At 40.5% G+C, this 24420-nt stretch overlaps 1 protein-coding gene across 1 annotated transcript; it reads left to right on the forward strand.

Moving 5' to 3' along the window:
* The first annotated feature begins 19071 nt into the window (after positions 1-19071).
* LOC144467062 (uncharacterized) lies at positions 19072-24419 on the forward strand. The gene is given in 6 exon segments (XM_078175404.1): positions 19072-19280; positions 21045-21718; positions 22351-22396; positions 22489-22679; positions 23570-23846; positions 23950-24419. Coding segments are annotated over 6 exon segments (1431 nt in total). The 5' UTR covers positions 19072-19250; the 3' UTR covers positions 24163-24419.
* Position 24420: the final 1 nt, after the last annotated feature.

Here is a 24420-nt window from a genome sequence, read left to right on the forward strand (position 1 = left end):
CCGTAGCCCATAACCACACCAGGAATTAGTACTGGATTTAACAGTATGAAGTGATTTGACAGTTGATTTTTCTCTCTTACCTTCTTTTTTTGACAGAAAAATAAATATAGGCCTATTTGAGTTTGGAAAGTTCCTAATGGAGTTAAGTAATCCACAACTAGCTGTGTGACAGCTGCTCACATTTTCTACATGATGAAGGCACTTTCAGTGCCCAACATGTCCTCCATACTAAAATAAATATGCCACTTTTGGCAGGATGACATCATTTGTTAGTGCCATCCAAGGCTGATACAGATTATCATGACAGTCATTATCATGGTTAAAAGAAAACCAGCACTGACTGTCCTTTTAAAAACTGGACACAAGCAGCTATGTCCTTTGTCGACCACCGTCATACTGACTGAATACAAATCTGCATCAGACTTGTGAATTTCAAGACCTCTGGCATGATTAGCTTGATATGTTCATGTTAAAGACCTAACTCACTTCCAGTGGAGATGAATGCCTGTTGTTGATCCAGTAACTCATCTCATCTCGGCACAGAAGGGGAGACATTTGGTAAGATACTGCATTGGTGACTCTACTGTTGGATGCACACCTTGAAATTGTGATGATGCATAGATCTTCTGTGTGTGAAGCATCCATGTTTTTACAGACATGGATGTAAACTATAAGAGAAACTTGACTGGTGCTTAGAGGCACTGGTGGTATTTTCATTTTTTTCTGACACAATATCAATAGTTTTATCAATTACTATGCTTTATTGACTAACATAACCTTTTAACTTTTAGTGTGTACAGATTTTAGGAATATGAAATGCCAAAAATACCAATGCAGGCATTGGGGAAATATTTCTACTGCTGATAAAACTGTCAAAACAGCTCTGCACTCTGCTAATAAAAATGAGCATATCTCAAATATTTTATCATCATCATATCATCATCCCAAGCAGCAAAAATACCAACATACGCACTCCCAGATTGTTTCTATGGCAGTGTTCAAAGGGTTAATGATAAGTGAAAGATGTGTGTAATATTGTTGGCACTTATTGTTCCTTGAATGTATAATGCTATTAGAGATTGCTAAGCAATATCAATAAATCTCTTGTTTTTGTTTTGAATTTCCTGGAAATAATGATTTGTAGATGAAACAATACCACATGCAGCACTTTGACTACACTGTTTTACATTTCTTTCTTTTTCCCAGAGATTTTTTATATTCATTCCAAAGCAAACACAGTAATGTGAGGGTGATGTGACAGGAGGCTGAGGTGATCACCACTGGCTCTAATCTCAAGTGCTGCAGACACAGATTCTACAGAATGTAAACCCAAGGGCCCCGGGGAAGAATCATTGATAACAGCAGGCCACTGCTGCTGCACCTACAGCTCAAGACTGGAAGTCCTCTATTATCTTTTACTGTCTCATTGCGCATTCAGATGGAGTAGCACCCCCCCACCCCCCCCCCCCCCACCCCCCACCCCCACCCCCCCCAACCCTACACATATGCACAGACAAACACACTGATGTTAGCCACATACACCTTTGTCATTTCTCCACATTTGTTGTCTCTTTCTGAGTCAGTCCCTGCTCATTGTTAGCTCATGAGCAAGCTAATAGCATATTTGGCCGCTGATTTCTTGTATCTGTATGCAAGGTCTCAGTGTGGCATTTGTCGGAGAGATATGATTGTGCAGCATGACATTATGACAGCCTTGACATTTTAGATCTTAATGTTGCACACGCTGTTTTGCATCATAATATGTCTCTCTAAAATCATGAATCTTATTTCCTCTACCTTTCTTCTCAAATACCAACATTTGACCCCAGCTTTCATCACAAATAATGAGAATTTAAGGGCTCATTTTACAAGTAAATGTCTTTGATGTGAACAGCCATGTTCTATGTTTTGTTATTAAAGACTAATGAAAGAATGCTAATTGCAAGCCAGGCTATGAAATAGACCAAGTACACCAATAACAATACAGTTCATCGGCTTCAGTAGAGACATGTAGGGTGAGTCTGGTCCATGAGCATGACCAGTAGCCCTTTCTACTCAGAGATAGCCCTATAGGTCCACTACAAAGCCCTTTCTTTATAGTGGGATGGCATAGCTCAATATTTTTCTAGAATTGTTCAATTTTGTGATAAAAGCACCAAATTTGGCAGAACCAGCACCTGCACCAAGGTAGATTACGCAAGAAGGAAGCTCTTTCCATGGAGAAACTCAGTACAGCAATGCTGGTTCTGTCAAAGAGAAGTAAGACAAACCTCTCAATAATGCTCACTGCATCATCTGGGATGTCCTTTGGTCCACTTGCCAGTGTCAGTAGTGCATCTTTCAGTTCTGGCAGCGACTTCCATGGTGACCATGCTGCCTTCTTTCCATGTCCAGCAAAGCTGGATACAGTGTCACAGCCTGTCAAAGCATGGAACATTGGAAGGGCACATGACATCTCAGGTCCGAGACATGCAGCCATTAGGTGGGCTGCAAGATAGTGAAAGCTCTTGCCTGTTCCGAATGAAACATATTTTTCACTTTAACTGGTCTCAAAATTATATTTGTGGTGCTGAAAACATGGTAACAGCAGCTTGGGGGGGGGGGGGGGGGGGGGGTATAAATGTACCAAATGTGGTGCTTTTATCGCAAAAATGAGCAATGTTTTAGCTATGCTGCCCAATTTATTAGTTTGTTAACAGAATTACACAAAAACTGCCTGGCTGATTTTCACAAAATTCGGTGGAGGGATGTAACACATGCCAACTTAGAATACATTAAATTTTGGTGTTGATCCAACTCAGGGGGCGTGTCCACGGGCCGCCCACATGTGGCCGCCCATTCACTTCCATTGATTTTTTGGATGAGGATTAACAGATTTTCACAAAACTTGGTGGAGGCATGTAGCATGGTCCAACTTAGAAGCCATTACATTTTGGTGTGGATCCAATTAACGGGACGGGTCAATGGGCCGGTAGGATTCAATTGCCTGCTCTGGCCACCAGGGGGTGAGTTTCTGATGCCCCATTATCCAGATTTGTTCTAAATATATTTGTCAACACATCTGCCAAATTTGGTGCTTTTATCACAAAAATAAACAATTTTATAGCTATGCTACCCCGCTATTATGTTGCCTTTGCATTTTCAGGCTGTTCTAATTAACTGTTTGTACATTTTCCTACAAAAAGTAATTCAACAGAATTCATGCATAACAAAGGCTGCAATCAAGTAATCAATGTGGTGACGGAAGAAACAAGCAAGCAGTTCTGAGCGGTCTTCTAAGAAGGCAGGTTGGGGTAAACAGGTCTCAAAAACAGGGACTTTCACCCAGGACTTTACCTGGACAGGCCTGTTGGGAACCGTGTGAACACTGAGTGAACTTTAGTCACTTTAAGGTTCATCTTCACCATGCTTCTTTTCCTAAGCCTGACCACAGTAACTATACTTGCCCAAACTTAACCTCTGTAACTTAATGTTGATTACCTAACTGTACAATACAGACATAATTTCATTTGCGGGGTGCTAATTCATAGGATGTCATATGAACGGTTGTGTCTGTATTTTTATAGGTTGTTATACAAACTATTGTGTGAGGGTACGTTGGATTTTTATACAGAACCAAACAGTGGCATCATGCCTCTCGAGCGTGACAGCATACTGGCATCACAGAAGTAAAAGAGGCATTACATGCGACGCAAACGCATCAGTCTCTAGTGTGACATATAACGTGTGGCCTGTGTTACGGCTGCGGCCATATATTGTAACATTTATTGCATGTATATTGTTTTTTATGTGAGAGTAAGACCTCTTCTTTTTCTGAGGATCTGTGCCAGGTGCCACTCCCGTCTCCTTCCCTGAGTGGTGGGTTCTGGCTGGTCGTGGCTGCTGCCGATTGGCTGTCGCGAGGGCTTGGCTCTGGTCGTGGCTGCTGCCGATTGGCTGTCGCGAGGGCTTGGCTCTGGTCGTGGCTGCTGCTGATTGGCTGTCGTGGGGGCTTGGCCTTTTTAAACCCCGGCCATCTGTCAAAATTCGAGGGTCGTTTTGACAGCAGCATTCCTCCTCGTCCCGACGCCAAACCTGCCTGTGCCTTAGTAAACTGATTATTGTGTTTTCTGACTGGAGAGCGGTGAACTTGAGCTGAATGGTTAGATTCTTGTTTGTGTCCTGCCGCTACGAGCGGTGAGCCGTTTGTCTGCAGCTGACCCGTTGCAGTGCTAAACAGCATTTTTCTTTGTCAACTGCATGTCACTTGTAAATATTTGTATATAGCACTAAGCAGTAGGGGTGAGCTGCCATTTATGTTGAACTGTTTTCTCCTGTTTTTGTTTAGTTTAGGAAGTTAGGTTTAGTAATTGTATTTTTGTTTCTTTTCTTTCACGTAGGGTTTAGTTAGTACTTTGGGAAAGATAGTTTGTTTTATTTGTTGTTTTGGCCTGGGCTCACCCTGAAGAAAAGCTTCCTTATTTATAAAACTGTGTTTCTATTTGTGTGATGGTGAATAAACTCACCTTTTTTTTTTGTCGTGCATTACCTTGTGTCGGCTCAGTTTTATGTTACACTTCCCGACCCCTAGACGGGTGCGTAACACCTGCTTTATAAACAATAAGAATGGCATTAATATGGCAACAACAATCATTTACTGTCCCCATTATATAGCAGCTGATCTTGTTTTCTGGTCATAGGGTAAGGAGCTCCGTATGTTATTGTCTCCATATGTGAACATATTCAGTCACTGTTCTTCATCTTTGAGTTAGCTGCTAACTGCTGTCAGCTACTTTTTAGATCTCCCAGTGGTGGACTGCACACACAACACATCGTCAAAACATTACACCTGGGCCTTATTTCAGAAAGCAGGATTAATGAAAACTTTGAGTATGTTAAGCCTGAGATTAGGGAAACTGAGTTTTCCGTTTCACAAAGTCCAGTTCAGGGTAACCCTGAGTCAGTTACTATTGCAACATACCCTGTGAAGCTAACCTGCTGGCTCGCAGGTGAGCTTCATCTAAACCTGAGGCTGATCACCCGCTGAGTGTGTAGCAGGGAGGAGAGACATGGTGTTTCCTTTTGTGAATAAAGTGGTGGACGTTGAGGCATAGTTTATTCAGAGGCTGTTGCGTAAGAAGGTGATGGTGATTAGACCCTGTTTGGACGTCTTGTTGTTCCCGGTGTCTATATGAAAGATACAATTTCATCTCACACTCTATCTAACAATCTGTTCTACTGTTATATCAAATATTACACTTCGTGGATTTGCATTATCATCGGAGCAAATTTTATGCATGGCCCTTTGATTCTTCCGCAGCGGCAGTTTTGTTTATAACATCAGAGTCACTGAACACATCAGCAAGACAGCGGTTTGTCGGGCCATAAGAAAAGTGACTCTGGCTCTGAAAAGACTTTTTCCTGTTAAGATATAAAAATGTTTCTATATTTTCTGTATATTAGACACATTAACACATCACATTAGCCTACACTTCACATTACCTATTCATACGCTCTGCAGTCTTTTCCCATCACACCTTGCACTGTTTAGCTGCAGCTGCCATAATAGGTTTACCACCTGTCCTTTAACATAATACTTAATAGCTATAGCTAATCGCCTCTGCCCAAGGAGCTAAGGGGCTGATCATGGGCTGATGTGTAGATTAAGGTGGACAAGTCATGTTGCCAGAGGGCGGGTCACGTAGCTGTTCCAGCGGTAGTTATACCTACTCGGTCAAAGGGGCTAGAGTGAAGGGAAATGTCTGTAGAGTGACAGGTCTCATTGCTTTGTAATGAATATATATATATACAAAGACAAGAATGTTAACCAGGCCCAAACAGAATCTGCAGATTCTTTATTTGTTTTCAGTGGTGCTCCAAAATCTGTGTAATTCTGTGATTTTTGTAACCTGAAATTACCCCAAGATGGCTCAAAGAACTACTTAGTAGATTTTAGTAAAACCTTGAGTCAAAAAATTTATTTAATCATGAATACTAAAAGAAAAAAATAAAAACATTTGTTGGAAAAGTTATTCAACAAAATGTGGGACACATGGCCATTAAAACAGAAGATTCAATATAGAGCAGAGAGAACAAAAATTGATTTGCTAATTTGATCTTATTTTTGACATTATCTCTCGCGATGCATGCTAACTGAATACAATACATGATTGTCACACACATGCACAAGGAGGTGGAGGAGACAGTGACAACATTCTGTGTTTTAAAAGCAGCATCTATATTCCTGCAGAGTTCTGCAGAGGCAGATTCCGTATGGGCTTTATGATAACATGCATAGCAACAAGGAATAAAATGCAGGACAAAGCATCTTCCACAACTCTTTTTTTTTTTAAGATGTCCAGTAAATAAGTATGAAGAAAGAATCACAAAGGGAGAAAAAAAGAGATTGTGGTCAATAAACACCATTGTCTGTAGCTTAAGATGACTTGGTGTAAACTACAATATATTCCGTGATCACAATAAGAGCTTCCTTTAATTTCAAAGGAGTGTAAAGGGCTGTTCTAGTTGTAGTACAGCTAACACAACAAGGACATCTCAGTATCTTAAGATAACAAATAGGTCGTATCTGCGCAGTCAAAACATCAAAGTTTTTTGCTATGGTATAGATAACTAAATGAGTATAAAGCAAATATTAAAGAAGTATTTCACCACTGGTGAAACTATGACACTAGTCTGTCTATGCAGTAGAAAGATGCAGATACTTTTAAAATTGGTGCTACATGACCAGAGAAAACAGAGAAACGCTGTGTTTAAACACGTTTCTGAAAACATTTGAGAAACATGTTGGCGGCATGAGTGGCAGACAATATGAAAATGCAGAAGTACAACCTATACTTTGAGCAACAGTCCGAGAGCCAGCAAAACTCGCTGAGAGGGGAGCACAGGCACTGGTTTAATAGAGGGAAGTTTCTCATAGTTCATTTAAAGCTGGTTGATAACCTGCATAGTACCCATTCAAGCAAATAAAGTGTGCAACTAGTTTGAAACTTCAGTTGTATCCTAAGGACATACATACTACTTCAAGTGTGTAGAAATCCATGTAGGTACTAAGTGCCCTTATGTCCTTTTCTAAACCCAGAAAACATGCTGATGATGAAAGTGATCTTTGCACCAGCCTTTTAGCCTCCCCTACACCACCATCACCAACAACAACTGAACAATAAGCTTTTGGTCAGCTTTGGAGTGAGGTAATCAATGAATCAAATCAAGCTTGGCTCATTCTGCTTGCACCACCATCACAGCAAATTTATTACATGTCCATCATGGGAGGTTGGGGAAGAGATGACGCCTCAGTTCAGACAGGGGGAGCAGGGCTAGAAGAGGCCCGATGGAGCTATTAGCTGCTGGAGTGGAGTGATCAGCCTGTGATGAGCTATTGGACAGGCCCAGGATTGGGGCAGTGGGAGATGCTGCAGAGGTTTATTACATCTAGTTCATCTTGTGCTGTGCTGCCTTCAGATGCATTCCCACACAGGTCCACTCCCCGGGCAGCCTGGGCCCTTATCTGCCTCAGTCTAATCAAGCTCTCTTCAATGGTGGAGGCTTTGCAGGGGCTTGGAGGCTGGAAACAGCAACCTGATTGCCTGGCAGGACTGACACGGATGGGTCAAACTGAATTTAATATCTAACAAGGTGTAAAAGTATTCTGTCAAGACAGGATTACTAAATAAGTTGCACATAAAGGTATTTATGCAGGAGGTAATGCACCTTAAAAAAGGACCATAGCTTTCTGAGGAATAATTGTAGCTCATTACAATTTGTACCTCAATATCTACCACCCGCATAGGAGAAATGATGTCATATGTAGGAGATATTATCTCATATATAGGAGAAATTATCTCGTATGTAGAAGATACTTCCAATACCCTGCTACCATAAAATGATTTAAAGCAGCACAATGGAGGATTGCTCTTCTTACCTCACGAGGTCCCCCTATAGACAAAAACGGTATTGTCTGTTACAACTGTCGCTGAAATCTTTCTGCGCGTGCATTTGTTGACAAGCCAATGATACCGGTGAACTTCCTGAAGCTGGCCGTGTAATGCGCAATCATCATGTCTTCTGAACAGGTAAAGTAGCCTTATGGCATTTTGTACATACACACACCTTCTTCCTTTTCTTTGTCACTTCAGCCATGTCAACCACGTCTAACTTTGTTCACCTCGGTTCGGCTAGGCTACTCTAAAGGGGGGGGGGGGGGGGGGGGGGGGGGGTATGACGAGGAGGGGGATATGACGTATGCCATAAAGCAGACAAATTTTGTAGTCTTTTTTGAGCATGTTTTCCGACCCGAACCCCGAAACTGTATAGTGCCAGTTCAAGTGAAACAGGCACTCTCAAGCAATGACGGAGGTGTCATCCAACCTATTGTGAGTTGATGTACCATGACAAGGATCTTGGATGTATATTTTGAGGGCTCAAAAACTCCATTGTGTTGCTTTAATATGTCCCAAGATGCAATATGCCAAAAATACCAGGGTGCTCTACCAAATCAGGTCTGATTTTGCAGTATGCAAGCTAGCATGCTTTTCTGTCTATTCTGACCCACAATCCTCTGCGCAGCGGACGAAAGTCATCAACTAACCTGCAAACATAGGACAGCTTGACAGCTCATTGGCAGCTGTTTTACAGCTGATTGACAGCTGTCAGGAGCCACAGTGACGGATGACAGCGCATTCAAATAACTGATGATCAGTTGGACACTAATAATAGAAAATTAAATTTTGTGAACAAAATAATCATAAATATTACAAACAACAAAAGGACATAACTATAAAAATAACAATGAAAGAGAACTGTGGATGTAATTTCATTGTCACAAATGTAATATGTTCAGATTTACAAGTTATAACTTTAAAATTAAACTACATACATTGCAAAGTAGCGAGCAGAGCTCTCTGGGTTTATCTCCATCTCTGGTGAACGTAGGTGGCGTTTGTTTTATCTCCAAGGTAACAGATATAAAAGCAAGAGGGTCAAAGTTCAGGGTGTAATGTTATGAGAAATAAGTATGTGCCAATTGTGTGCATACTATATGCAACAGTACTGCAGCTGCAGTACCTACTAAAAGTAAAAATAAAAACTATGCGATTGGTAACGTACCCATTATCTCATATGTAGGAGATATTAAGTTATGCCCTTTGTATAGTGCACTAAGCACTACATTCTGCATGCTTTGTCATTCTTAAAACCTCAGTAAGCCTAAAAGTTTGTTTCCTGAGATAATGTATCTGTCATAGGAGATTATTTAATATCATTAGATAATATCTCCTATGCAGGAGATAATATTTCATGCAAAGAAGAAACACTTTGGCTAAAATTACCCACATTTTTTTCACCTTGCCTCACAGGGCTTCCATACAAATTACTTTCATGAAAATCTGGAAAAGTTGCTGTTTAAATTGTCGCATTAACTGTATTATATCACATGTAGCACAATGCACTGAATTCTAACTACTTCTAAGTCCAAAAACTTGCTGATAATACTTTGTAACAATATCATGATTAACGCTCACATTTAACTTGGTTAGAACTATTGGACATAAAGACAGATATAAACCTGTTCATGAGATTGTTGTCGCAGTGGACCCCTTATTAATAATTATTCAATTAAATATATGTTTTAGGGAATGCTTGCGTAACAGACTGCTGGGTCTGACACAACTTGCTTCTGTCTGCACTGCACTGCTCTGCTTGTCTGACCATTACTGTGTTATTTTCCAATAGTATTTCCATTGAGCTTTGTTTGACTGAAGCCAAAGTGAGCCCACACAATCGACATGGCATTTTTTTTGTGTATCAGTTCTTTTTCATCTGCACTGCCCCCACTGCAGTTTCCCTGACATTACATTGTTTAAAGCAGCTTGGTGGAACTATGCTGACTTCACTTGAAATGAACCCACACTGCAAACTCCCGACTGGTTGTTCTTTTGCTTATAGGGTTTTATTGTTGTACTGTCAGTACTATTGGACTCTAACATCAGACAGACATTAAATTTTGGTTGGAATAAATATTAAGTGGGGATGTTGGCGTGGAGGCTGTTGTCATCCACTGTTTTTTGTGGAAAGTAATGCACCAACATTTGTACACATCCCACATAATCATAAGCTAGTAATTTGTGTATAACCTACATATTTGGGAAGGCTGTGATCATGTAACCAGTGTGCTGATGGGACTAAAGAAAGAGGACCCTTTTATGACTGACATCTCAATTACATCATTTTATCAGCTGGGGGCAAATCACGACTTGCCACCACAGGGCTGGAGGCTACAAAGGAGTCTTAAAACGTCATCTTGTTGTGTTATTGGGAGCCAGAGTAGAAGGAGTCATGGCTCAAAACTTAAATTTTATCACATACCAGCTGCCACTGCCCGTTAGCAAAAAACAAAGACAACTATGTTTAAATGCAATAAGACGAAAGGAATGGATGGAGGCCATCATCAAAAATGCTTGCATTTTCAGCACACACTTCATATCAGATCAGGGAAAAAGATTTTTACTGTTGTAGGGATGAATAATGGTATGTGTATTAAGGGTTGTAATGCCCACCTTATCAGAAACTGGGGAGGTATTAAGAGGAATATTGGATTTTTCCGTAATGCTAACTTTTTAGTACATAAGCTTATGTTAGCTTCACAAGCAAAACAAAATGAAGGAAACCATTTTGTCCTCCTTTGTAAGATTGGCATAGTAATCCCATCCCACCTTGAGCAATCCCAACAAATCATCCATCCACTGAGTGAGAGCATACAGGTTGGCCAGTCTGGTCCCATTGTTCAGTGTTCACTTTTTCAGGTAACACTCATGGTCCCAGAGAGTGAGTGACCTGACATGGTGTGTTCATAAATTCAGTCTGATGCTCTACACTAAAATGAGAGCCCTGTTGACCGAAAAAACGGAGCATTCTATTTCTACATGAATTAACAAACAGTTAAGTTAATCACACATTCACTCCACTTGGCGCCCAGAGTGCACTCTGGCACTCCGAGAGTGTGGTGCCCTGGATAACCTAACCGTACATTCCAACAGCGCTTCAAATTTCTGAACAGTCCAGTTTGTGCCAGAGTGTGCTGTGGCACTCGGAATTAATATTTCTGAACGCACCCTATTCAGAGGGACTCATATAATCTTTCTCCATTGTCAAAAACAAGCCAACAAAACTTTCTAGCACTTTTCTTGCTAGCTAATGTCTGTGGAGAACTGTTTTGCCTCCAGCTAAGTCCCGCCCACCAAAAATGTCATACTGATAGTTAATAATAAAAGGGTCTATTAGGAAGGAGGTTGGGGTGGTGGATGGGTCACAATACACATTACTTTCCCCCAGGAGACCAGTGTGCAGAACCGTGTGAGCTTCAAGTCATTTTACGGTAAGTCGTTACCATGTTTATGTTCCTAAACCTAACTTCTATTCTGCGTCAAATTGAAGTTGCCACTCGATGTTGGGCTGACATTGAATTCTAGTCACCTGGCTGTCTATACTTTTGGTTTCCATGCAACAGATACTTCTTCAGTTTAAACTTATTTTAATTTCGACATATATATCACATTCTGAGCTCACTGTACCACTTCTGTATAAACTGATCTTTTAGCCTCTGTTCTACAGTTAGTTTTAACCAGATGATGTTGTTACACTTTTGTGTGAGCCAGAGGTAAGACAAGCCACATTCATCCAGCATCTGCTTAACATACAAGACCCATGGCAACACATATACACCTGTATTATGAAGGCTGAGCAAATGGTTGTACATTATTTGAGTAAGTTTAGTTTCTTTGCCCTCTATCAGCCTCCCCCAGTAGCCAATAATTCTCTTTTTAACTGCAATACAGAGTGGATATCTTCCTCACTCCCCATAGACCATGTCATTGCAGGTAGTCATCTTAACTTTTAGGATATATTTTAGAAATTTGAGATGTAGTTTTTCCAGTATATCTATTCTTTCAAACCCCCCCACACAACTACATAACTGGTAAAGATCAAGTGTGATATCTACAGGTAAATCAGAACTTTAAAATCCTACATATGGGCTTTTATGCAACAACAGAAAACTAATACAGTTTGCAAAAAGTTGGTTTTCCTGTTTTGCAGTTCTAATCTTAAAATACACCACCAAGGCAAGAATGATGTCTGCTTGCTTTACATTGCACTCAAGATAATGAAATGTCCTTTGTGAGGATGCTTGAATGAATACCTAATTCTTTGTTTTCCATACCATGTTGAAAAGTCTAGACCCATCAATCACACCCAGCTTCCTGTCATTATCTCCACAGTATGCAAGACTCATTCCGGCTATAATTGTGTCCTGCTATTTTGGGTGCAGGATGTCTCCTCCCCTGCTACTAGTGTCACATGCTCAGAGCTAGAGTCCCATCTCTAGTCTGTTTCCCTGGCAAATATCCCTCCTGGCTCACTCTTTCCAGTGCAATCAACAGTCTCATCCCAGCTAGCTTAGGGGTCCCTCCAACGGGTTTCACTTTTAATAGAAAATTAATTCAAGCTTCCTGTGTCTTTAAGAATGGAAGGAAACCCATGGATGCCTGCAAGGTAGGAAACTAATCTCAAACCTGAGGTATGCTTTAGCAAACAGCCAACAACACTGCAAGTCTAAGTACATGCAATTTACAGTTAATGGGATAAAACATGGAAAATGTTTAAAGCCACAGTGTGTAAGAATTTCTCCCATCTAATGTTGAAATTGTATATTGCATTCAAACGGATAGCGCACTCTAGCGCCTCACTTTTTCAAATGCTCATTACAACTGCGGTAGCTGCTGTGTACCAAAAAGCAAGATAGTGAATTATATTGCGCTGTTTTGTGTGTATGTGTGTGTGGGGAGATTTGGTACCACATAGCATCTAGCAACTTGCTAACAAACACAAACAAATGTTCCCAAAGGGCTAATATTGCTCTACGACACTGTATGATCCTTGGAGTGTAACAACCATGAACTATGTACGAATTAGTCGGGTTACATTATTCATTTATATTTTGATGTGAGTGTATTGTTAGAGATATTCATCTGGTGATTCAATGCCTGCAACGGTAGGGAGATGGAGAGGGAGAGAGAGAGAAGACAGAGAGACAGAGGATCGGTACGAGCTAGGCGTGGAGGAAGAGGAGGAGGAGGAGGAGGACGACGACGAGGAGGAGGGCGACAGTCAAGACCACGACGTTACTTACCTGTCAAGAAGAAAGCAGGCAACTTTAGCGTCCCTTTTAAAACCTTTCCCTGTCAGCAGCTCTTTCCAGCTGGGAAAGGCTACCCTGATGCTGACCCTCGTTTTTTGAATTCGCCGGTCTCGTTGCCTTTTTGATTTCATTTTCCATTTTCTTGGCAACGAGGATTCCGTCTCCCGTGATGCTGCATATCATATCAAAGAGTGGGACTTTGTTTTGCTGCAGTAGTGCAGGCTCTTGCTCCTCTGCTTCAGCTTCTCAGTCATGCAGCACTGGCCTGGCTCTCAAAGAAAACCCTGAAGGCGGGGCTATTCCCTGGTAGTGTTATATGTCCCTTGCTGGCGGATGTATTTTTAAGATGGCGTTATGGAACCCCACATACGATTTACCTGCCCAATGTACAAACAAATCTGAAATTCTCCTTTTATGAGAATAAGTCAGATTATTGGTGGAGGTAATAATACACCAATGATGACATATTTATGAATGCAGACATCTATTTTTGCCAATAAACAACTGAAAACACTACACAATGTCCCTTTAAAGGTATAGGCTACTACGCAGGATTTTTCTAATAAAGTATTGACACATACAAAGCAGTGCCTCTAAATCATCACTTACAACCAACTCTCAGTATGTGGCTTTGTTTTTATTTGCAGAGACTCTGCCCTCTGCCTGGATTTTGGCCGTCTATTTTTGTTTTGCTGTATTGACATTCCTGGACACAGCACGCAGGTGAGGTCAGGACTTAATAAAAAGGTAGTGACCAGGTGCCAGACTGTGAGCAGCACACATCAAAGAGGAAGCTACGAAAATTGTGGAAAAAAACGCAAATATGGTAAATCTGTGCTTTCACTGTTTCTAGGAGTTCGAGGTTTCTGTGCAGTATCTTAACTGTTCATAGGACTGCACTGTTCTGGACAGAGACCTCAGATGTACCTGGAATCAGCTGGAGCCACTCTCCCAGTTTGTGGGTCACAGCCCCGAGTGCTCCGATTACCAGTGGCACCTCTGCTGCCTTTACTCCCCACATCTTACATATCGAGGGCTGAGAACCAAGTGACATTTTGGTCAAAATTGAGTTATATATATCACCTGAAAGCTCTTGATGAGCTCTTTCTACTGACAAAATTATGGAAGTAAAATATTAATAAATTTAGAGTTATTAAACAAAAACAAAAACAAAGGTCTTAACTGTGAACATACAGAAGCAGTTAGAGCCAAAAGGGCATAAATACTGATGTATTATGGGCAAAGTCTGAAGACAGCACTTAAGTCAAAATGGCTGATAGTATATGTAAGACTAGAAAAGGCTGCCACAGAAAAGTGGTGTTTAACACTGAAGAGGTATTGTCACAGTTATTTCAAACACCAGAAATAGGCTAAGTGATGAAGGTAAGTTTTAACTCCACATTGTTTCAGTAAAGTTATCCTTTAGCCTTTAGCTGGCTAGTTTAGCCTTTAGCAAGCAGAAGCTAGTTGCCTAACTAGCCTACTAAACTAGTAGCCTATTTCAGCATGTTTAGTTATAAGACAGGTGAAGGGGAGTAACTATTGTGGGGGGAAATTCTGCAGATCATTACAGAAACAGTTTACATAGTGTGTTTATGTATTATAGAAAATGCTGTGAGTCAGACTGATGAGGATAAGTTTTAACAGTTACATGTGTCAGTAAGGTTAGCCTTTAGCTGGCTAGTTTAGTTTTTAGGGAGTGGAGGCTAGTTGCTAGCTACTAAACTACTGGCCTATGTTTCAGCATGTTGGTATTTGATCACTGTTTTGTTATATGACAGATGAAGGTAAGGGGGGTTAACTATTATTGGGGTGTGTGTGTGTGTGTGTGTGGGGGGGGATCTGCAGATAATTATAGAAATAGTTTATATGTGTTTTTATGTATTACAGCAGTACAGGAGAGAGAGAGAGAGACGTGGAGCCGAGACAGGAGAGATGTGTCCAATTCAAGTATGAACTTTCTAGTGATGAATTCCGCATTCTTGAAATTGGGACACAGGAGACAAGAAGTTCACATGCAATTGGGCTAAAAAGTTGAACAAATCTCGACCAGGGATCAGTGCACTAAATTTAAAAAAAAAAAAAAAAAAAAAAGACTTGGTCACACTCTGCACAAATGGCAGTATCCCCTGCTCCTATAGACGAATTCAGCGAGTGATTTGTGTATGCCGCCGTCTTGTGGCGGCACCATTGCTGCGGTGACATGTCAGTCATCAGTTCATTATGCTGTCATTGTGAACTGACTCTTTACAATGACAGCATCATGAATAGCTGGATTGATGATGTTAGACAGTGGCCTCCGGTAACTGATGAAGGTATCTTAAATGAGTACCGATATTAATATAGAAATTAATCATTTGTTTGAGCGATAAGCAGGAAAGATTAGAGTAATAGGGAGATAGACTGTATCATTAAACACTGTGTAATATAACATTAGCATACGTTACGTGTGCTGACGTTAGCAAGCTAGCAGCGTGACATTTAATCATTATGGACAGGCTATGTGACTAAAAACAACAACAGCACGTGTTTGTGTTTTGTTTTAGGTATTCTAGAATATTTTATTGATCGCCTGGCCTCTGATGACCAGAAAAATGGCAATTACAGGTCTCTGATTCAGGGTCAAAATTACCTGAGCTCCGGATGGGTCGGGCAAATTTTACACTGCCTTTTAGAGGACCATCACATCATATTGAAGGTGATCGCCTTCAGTATGATGTGATGCTCACATGCCAGTTTCGTTGTAGCGCTTGATGGTTTTTGCGACTCCACTTGGGGACACATTTAAAGTTTTTGCAATTTTCCGGACTGACTGACCTTCATTTCTTAAAGTAATGATGGCCACTCGTTTTTCTTTAGTTAGCTGATTGGTTCTTGCCATAATATGAATTTTAACAGTTGTCCAATAGGGCTGTCGGCTGTGTATTAACCTGACTTCTGCACAACACAACTGATGGTCCCAACCCCATTGATAAAGCAAGAAATTCCACTAATTAACCCTGATAAGGCACACCTGTGAAGTGGAAACCATTTCAGGTGACTACCTCTTGAAGCTCATGGAGAGAATGCCAAGAGTGTGCAAAGCAGTAATCAGAGCAAAGGGTGGCTATTTTGAAGAAACTAGAATATAAAACATGTTTTCAGTTATTTCACCTTTTTTTGTTAAGTACATAACTCCACATGTGTTCATTCATAGTTTTGATGCCTTCAGTGAGAATCTACAATGTAAATAGTCATGAAAATAAAGAAAATGCATTGAATGAGAAGGTGTGTCCAAACTTTTGGCCTGTACTGTATTAACAGGTATTGTGTGGCATATGTTCTTCCTCAGTGCCATAGAGCTCATTGTTGTCTAGAAACTACTAAATACTCAACAGTGAGCCTTACCATTGCACTAAGTGACAGGTTCCTGCATTACCATAAACACACATTGTAGTTTATTTCAACTCAGTCCCACATACACCGTCCTACTGCCACAAATACTCACAAGATGTTAGGAATCTGTTGTCCTTTTGTGTTTTGTTTTCTTTTTGCTCCCTCCTTCAGTTCTGCCTTCACTTGGTTTTCCCTGGCTGGGCATGGCTCCCTGCAGTCTCCTGATCTCTGCACTCCTGGGGCCTGTATCACGAAGCGAGATCAACCTTTCCTGGGTTACCCAGACCTATTATCCTGGGTTGACTAACCCTAACAATGGCAATCAGGATAATCGGTATCACGACGCTGGATATCAACTCGGTAACTCAACCCAGGGTTGCTTTATCAAGAGCCGTGAACGCGCACGCAGCGGACCAATCACAATCATGAGAGAAGCGCAGCGTCACTGAGCGTCACTGAGTGTCCTCACAGAGCGCCATATGTGAGGAAAAAAAAGTATTTCTCATGTGAGGATCAGAGATTAATTCTACTAAAATATGAGGAGGAGAAAAGCAACATTACAGAAAAGGCCAACACCGTGGCAGCTGCAGGAGGAGGAAACATGCGTGGCAACGCATAACGGGATGAATAATGTTTAGTTTTAGTTTAGATTAGTTTATTTGCACATAATGTTAAAAACAGACAGTATAAATTTTACAAGATTAAAAAAAGAAAAGTGCCGGAGAGGTTAGAAGCCACTAAAAGCTTATCAAAGAAATTCCCCTGTCAAAACATCAATGAAATCACATAATAGAGAAGGAAAAAAAACGAGTCAGGAAAGAAGAAACAGGAGGAGAGAGGGAAAAATCAAGATAAAACAAGGTAGCAAATAAAATGTGTAGGTTAAATGACTCATCACTGGTTCAAGTAGCTACAGTACCTGTACCTGTACATCTGACACTGATCACATCCTTGAATCCCATGAAATCAATGCTGCGCAGATGAATTGCGTGTATTACAATTATCGTCTAACATCATTGCGTCTGATAAATTGGTCTTCTTTGTCATAACGTTATATATGCTACAATAAAGCTTAAAGCTGACGCCACAATTAAATCATATCAACACCAAATTGATAGTCTGAATAAAATCATCCTGATATTGAGCTGTGTTAGAAATTAACAGCTGTGCAAAAATACACCTAGTCTCCCTCTTTAAAAAACAAAAAGGAAAATCCCTCAAACACCATGAAGTGTAGACATGATAGGCTACTTTCCACATTTCCAGCAGCAAAGCTGTCAATTAGGCCCATTATCTTTAACAGGGATCATTTCCTCCAACAAAACAAAATGTTGGCACTAATTAATGGTGCTTTTAAGTGTCCGCAAATGATCAGTTTCTTTCTTATGAAGGGGTGGGATGAAATTTCGACTTCTTTCCACTCCTTTTTGAACAATCTTTTCATTGTCTGTTGTTGTTGCTTTCTTTTCTTTTTTAATGTTCAAAATAAACTTTCAAGTCAAAATCAATCAAATGAATTAAACTTCCCATCATGACTGGGCTGCATTTCTGTCAGCGGAGTCTTTTTTTCCAAACAGCTGATTGGCCAGTGGGTGGTGCTTTTTATAGGATCAGATTCAACCCTGAACTTACCCTGCTCCGGAGCAGGATAGCCGTTCAGAGTAAGTTACCATGGTGATCTACCCCGATAAGAACTGAACCGGCTTCGTGAGACCGAAAACCCAGGGTTAACCCTTAAGTTACCTCGCTAAGACATTAATCCTGCTTCGTGATACAGGCCCCTGCTCTGCCTCTGTCATCAGCACACCTGTTCCACATCAACTCCAATCACTGCAGCATAAAAGCCTGGTTCTCCTCTCCATTCTTTGCCAGTTTGTTGTTGAAACCCTTGTGGTAACTACTAGGCTCCATTCCTTGCTATCAACTTGTGTTTTTTGCTCACTGGTTTTTGACCCTGTTTTTGACCTTTGGATTTTGCTCTTGGTTCACGGATCTTGTACTGCTGCCTTGCTAACCTGTTTTTGTTTTTTGTCTTTTTTCAGTGCCCTGCCATTTTCACTCCTCCAGCCAGCCAGCAACACTCAGCCTCATGCCTCAGCCCCAGTTTTTGTTCCCCTCCTCCCTCGGACTGCCTTGCCCATGTTCCCCTCCATGGGCCCAATTCTATGGAAGTATTTCTGTGCCATCTGAGTTTGAATATGAATTTCTAAGATTGAAATTTTTCAGCATCAAAATCAGACTTTGAATTTTAAAAACCATCAAATTTCTAGCACTGAAATTTTTTTGTTTTTTGTTTGAATTTTATTTTGTTGAAATAAATTCAGTGTAAAAAAAAATCGTTGTCTCAAAATATTCAGTTTTTCAAAATTCAACATGTAAAGAAATTCAACACCCCAAAAAAATTCAGTGTAAAAAAATCAACATCTCAAAAAAATTCAGTGTAAAAAAAAATTCAATTTCTAAAAAAAAATTCTGTGTAAAAAAATTTAACGTCAAAAAATTCAGTGTAAAAAAAGTCAACATCAAAAAATTCAGTCTAAAAAAATTCAACGTCAAAAAATTCAGTGTAAAAAGAACCAGACTCAACATCCGGGTCACCAGGGAGAAGCAATCGATCCCTGTCTCAATTCAGCCAACGTCCAGCCAATCATGTTACGCTCCACTGGTCATGTGACACCCACCGGTCATGGCCACAAACGCAGGTGATGGTGCTTCGGTATGTCTGTTTACTTTATTTGCCATTTGTGTTAAAAATTTAAAATAAATTTAGTAATAGATATTACTCGACATGTTGCACATTAACTGGATTTATTGAACAATATCTACAATGAACTTTTAATGAGGTGGCGTTTGTGAAAACTGCGTAAGTAACTAGCTAATGGTATGTGAGCTAGGCTACTTTCGGTTCTGAGGCAGCGAGTATGACGACTGACAGTACATTAAACCGTGATAGTGTTAACTGGTGACACAGTGTTTCCCACAGGATTTTAGGAGATGGGGGGTAATTTTAACACTGTACAATTACCGCGATATAGCGCATTTACCGTTTATTAGCGGCCTGTCTGTGCGTGTGTGTGTACGTGCGGTGTGACCGCACGCGAGAGAGACGGCAGGTGGAGGGGCTGACTGGCAGAGATGATAGATGGTGAAACGCAGTTTTTTTTTTTTTTCTGTTGGGAAACACTGGGTGACAGCATATCGTGGTTGCTCTAAGTTAGTGATGGCAGCTGTTGACAAACGGCTACAAGCAACAAACCAGTCTATACCCACCAGTCCTCCCATTAGCTGGCCTACTCTCCTTGCTTTACCTGTATTTGGCCCAGCCTGCTTACCAGAAGCTGCATTCATCAGCTCCTCTTTGACTCAACCAGCCCGAACCGTGGGTGTTGATACTCGGACCCGACGTCTTGGACCTCCCCGCTCCGGTAGCTCACCTGATAGAGCCGGTATCACCAGGACTTCATGCTTAGGCTATAGGTTGATTTTCTACTGCATTATTATTTAATTCCATAGGTTTTTGTTTTTATTTTATGTTTGTACTGTTGAAAGTTGAACATAGATTATTTTAGGCATAATCAAGCATGTTGAAAAAGCCTATCTGAATTTGTGTCTTTACCTATTGAGGGATATTATTTTATTGTGTAACTTGTATAAAATCGTTGTGTAATCCATAAAGAGGAGGCATTCCTTAAGTGTCCTCTTTTTTGGAAATCAAAATATGGTCACCTTAATTAAAGTCCATTAACATTTAGCTGTTTAACATGATCTTTGTGCTGCTGGTTTGTAATACCAAACCAGTCTATACCCACCAGTCCTCCCATTAGCTGGCCTACTCTCCTTGCTTTACCTGTATTTGGCCCAGCCTGCTTACCAGAAGCCGCATTCATCAGCTCCTCTTTGACTGAACGTTCCCATTTCCCATATTTTTCCATACTTCTTACTAAAATGAAACATAGTTAATTTCTGAGTATTTATTCTTTGGACTGCGCTCCTTAAACAACTGTTATAGACCACTGTGGCCAGCTGCATCCCAGAATTACTATGTTTCCATTCGCTCGTCTATTTTTTCTCATTAGTGATTGTTTTCATACAGGCTGGGGTTGTCACAAGAACCGATACTTTGGTACCAAGTAGATGTCGAGACGCAAAAAATTCGTCGGAACCTGCATTTTCGGTACCGTGATTACCGGATATACAACTTTACCCTCTGCGCGCCTCGTCGAGTCCTGTCGGGACTTACACGGGCAGTACACGCGCGCGAGTCGGTGCAGCTACAGTCGAGCTTGCAGTCCGTTTATGTGAACACGGAGTTTAACCTGAGTTTATTGTGCAATCATTTTAATGCAGGCATTGGATTTTGAACTATTCAAGTATCTGATGAAGCTGTTGTTATTACAAATTGCACTTTTCAAACATCAGCTGTTACAGTCATGGATTTGCTTTTCTATTGTTAATTTTCTATTTTGTTTTTCTCTCCTAGGAACAACTGCTTAATCATCTTTTAGAAAGACTTCGCTCTCGATTGGAACATATTGTGGAACGCATGCCTCTGGACCTGGACTTCTTAGAGTTCACTTGCACACAAGAACTTGTGTTCTTAAATGCTGTATCCAGTCAAGTGACTGTTTGTCAAGCTATTTTAGATGCACTGGCACAGCTACACAGTCTCATCAATTTGGAAAAAGACAAAAGGGAGCAACACATTGCAGTTGTGCAGTTTGAGCAAGGACCAGCAGGGCGACAGCGGATGACCATATCCCCAGACTACCTTAGCAAACTTCTGGAACTTAATTTGTCTGTTCCATGTATTGCTAAACTCTTGGGGGTGTCCAGACGTACAGTATACCGACGCATGGCTGAGTCTGATCTCTCAGTAAAGGCACTCTACAGCCCAATGACAGATGATGAGTTAGATCAGTGTGTGAGAGAGATTAAATCTAGGCAGCCTAACTCTGGATATCGGATGATGAAGGGCCTCCTGCAAGCCAGAGGACTGAGGGTGCAGTATAACCGTGTCAGAGCCTCCATGCACCGTGTTGACACCATTGGTGTCATAAACCGAATGGTCCATGTTGGGTGTCTAGCTAGACGGACCTATTCAGTACCCGGACCCCAGGCTTTGTGGCACATTGATACGAACCATAAATTGATTCGGTAAATTCATATTTAGCAATCTTTTTCACTAAATGTCTGAGTTTCAAGGGTGTTTTTTAAAGTACATAGTTGTTATTAGGGCTGCAACTAACAATTATTTTCATTATCGGTTAATTTGGTGATTATTGTAACGATTAATCAATTAGTTGTTTGGTCAATAAAATTGAAAAAATGTTGAAAAATGTCAATCAGTGTTTCCCAAACCACAAGATGATGTTGTCAAAGTCTTGTTTTGTCCACAAACCAAAGAAATATTCAGTTTATTGTCATAAAGGAACAAAGAAACCAGAAATATTCAGATTTAACAAGCTTAAATCAGAGAATTTTGACTTTTTTTCTTAAAAAAACTACTCAAACCGATTATTTGAATCAAATCAAAATAGTTGACGAGTAATTTAATAATTTATTATTGTTTGATTAATCAATTAATTGTTGCAGCTCTTGTTAGCAGTATCCACACATTTTTATACTGCTTCTGTTACTATATATGCGCCATAACAGCTAACCTCTCATAATGGCATACACTTTGACTATTACATTCAGCAACTGTGTGTTGAACCTTTTTTTTCTTTCTTTTATTTAACTTGCAGTATGTTGTGTGCAGTTGACAAATTCATTTTTCACTCTTTCAGCTACAACATTGTTGTCTTCGGAGGCATTGATGGTTTTTCTCGTAAGGTTAGCACAATTGTTTGGACAAAGTGCCCATATTTCTATAATTAATAAATACTTGAGTGCCCCATAGACATGTAATTTTATTTGTGCTGCAGATAATGTATCTTGGTGCAGCCTCAAACAACATGGCCTCAACCACCCTGGCATTCTTCCAGGAATCTGTCGACAAGTTTGGTGTTCCTCTCAGGTGAATGAATATTATAAACTAGGATATTTTACACTATAACAGTACTAACTGTATAACTATGTGTATGGAAAATGAGTTGTATGGTGGGAAAAATACCAGGTCAAAGATAAACACTGTTCATAACACTTATGTGGCTATATAAAACCTATATGTATTATCCCTGTTTCCTACCTTTTAGTTAGAGAGACTTTACCATGATGTACTATTATTTGTCACATTTGCATATGGTGCAATAACATGCAGTATGCATGAAACAAGATCTAATTCTAAATATAGGCAAGGCAATTTTATTTGTATAGCCCGTTTTTACAAACAGTTTGTCTCAAAGGGCTTTACATGGCATCATAACAACATCCTCTTCCCTTAGACCCTCACATCCACTGAGGAAAAACTCCAGGAAAATCCTTTTAACAGGGAAAAATTGGAGAAACCTCAGGGTGAGCAACAGAGGAGGGATCCCTCACCCAGGACGGGCAGACGTGCAACAGATGTATACAGACAAGAAAACAGTTTATAACACAGAATGTGGGAAACATGGAAATGTTAACAAGAGCTGATGAAGGCAGCTTCTGGTGGGAGGAGAGGAGAGGAGTCTGGACTTAGATGTAGTTAGAGTGTCTGCCTCTCTGACCCATGGAGAGAGCTGGTTCCACAGTAAAGGAGCCCGGTAACTGAAGGCTCTACCTCCCAGTCTGTTTTTAGAGATACTGGGAGTCACTAACAGACCTGCATTCTGGGAGCGGAGTGCTCTGGTGGGACAGTAAGGAATAATGAGGTCTTTCAGATAGGATGGAGCTTTGTCATTAAGAGCCTTATAAGTCAGCAGAAGTGGGTAGTGGGCTATGCATAAATACAAAATAAAGAAGAAATTCAAAGACTAAGTTTCAGCTATTAAATAGGTTGGATATTTTACATTTTAATTGTTGGTCACTCATTGTGGATTATTTAACAAATTGTAAATATTAATATTTTTTTGTATTAAAATTAAGGATTGAGCGGCTGTGGAGAGACCTGTGGGTAGCTGTTAATTGCATCTACTACGATGTCCTGCACTACCTTGAAGAAGAGGGCTTCCTGAGCATCGCCAATCCAACACACCTCTTCTGCTGCCACTTTGTTTTCTTACCACGCCTGCAGGATGACTTGGATACATTTCGGAATGGTTGGGACAACCATCCGCTCAGAACGGAAAGCAACATGACCCCCAACCAGCTGTGGGAGCTGGGTCATAGACACTACCCAGTTCAAAGACCAGATAACGCAGAGGTACATGAATCATTTGGTTTTCATGTGTAAGCTGTTGAATTTGAAGTATTTTAAAGTGTGCCTACTGTCACTGCATACAATTTAAAATGCTCTCTATTTGTAGGGCATGGATATTCCTGACATTGAGTGGGAAAACAGTGGATTTCCTTGTGAAGACCACTTCAGCGTCGTCGTTCCACACACAGCATGCCCACTGACCGATGGACAACTGACAGCTTTTAGAGCTGCAGTTCAGCCAAGAGCCGCATCCCAGTCCTACGGCAGCGATATTTACATTGCTGCTGTTCAGTTTTGTGAGCAGTTTCTTGATCTCTGAATAGAACTGATCAGATAAGACTTCAGTTTTGAGTTATGTGTTGATATTTTAATGTTTTCGCAAACTTTCGTTCCCTTCAGTTCTATCAGTGAAAAGTACAAGTGCACTTTAAACTCTTGCATTAATGGTTTATTAAAGCGCAGAAACTGTTACAAGGAATACATTAAGCTGCCAATCATAAAATGCATGTAACTTAACATACCGCATTTTCTTATGAAAACTGAGGTTGAGATGTAATGTAATGTAATAATAACAATG

Source organism: Epinephelus lanceolatus, chromosome 15 (assembly GCF_041903045.1).
Source record: "Epinephelus lanceolatus isolate andai-2023 chromosome 15, ASM4190304v1, whole genome shotgun sequence".
Lineage (NCBI taxonomy): Eukaryota > Metazoa > Chordata > Actinopteri > Perciformes > Serranidae > Epinephelus > Epinephelus lanceolatus.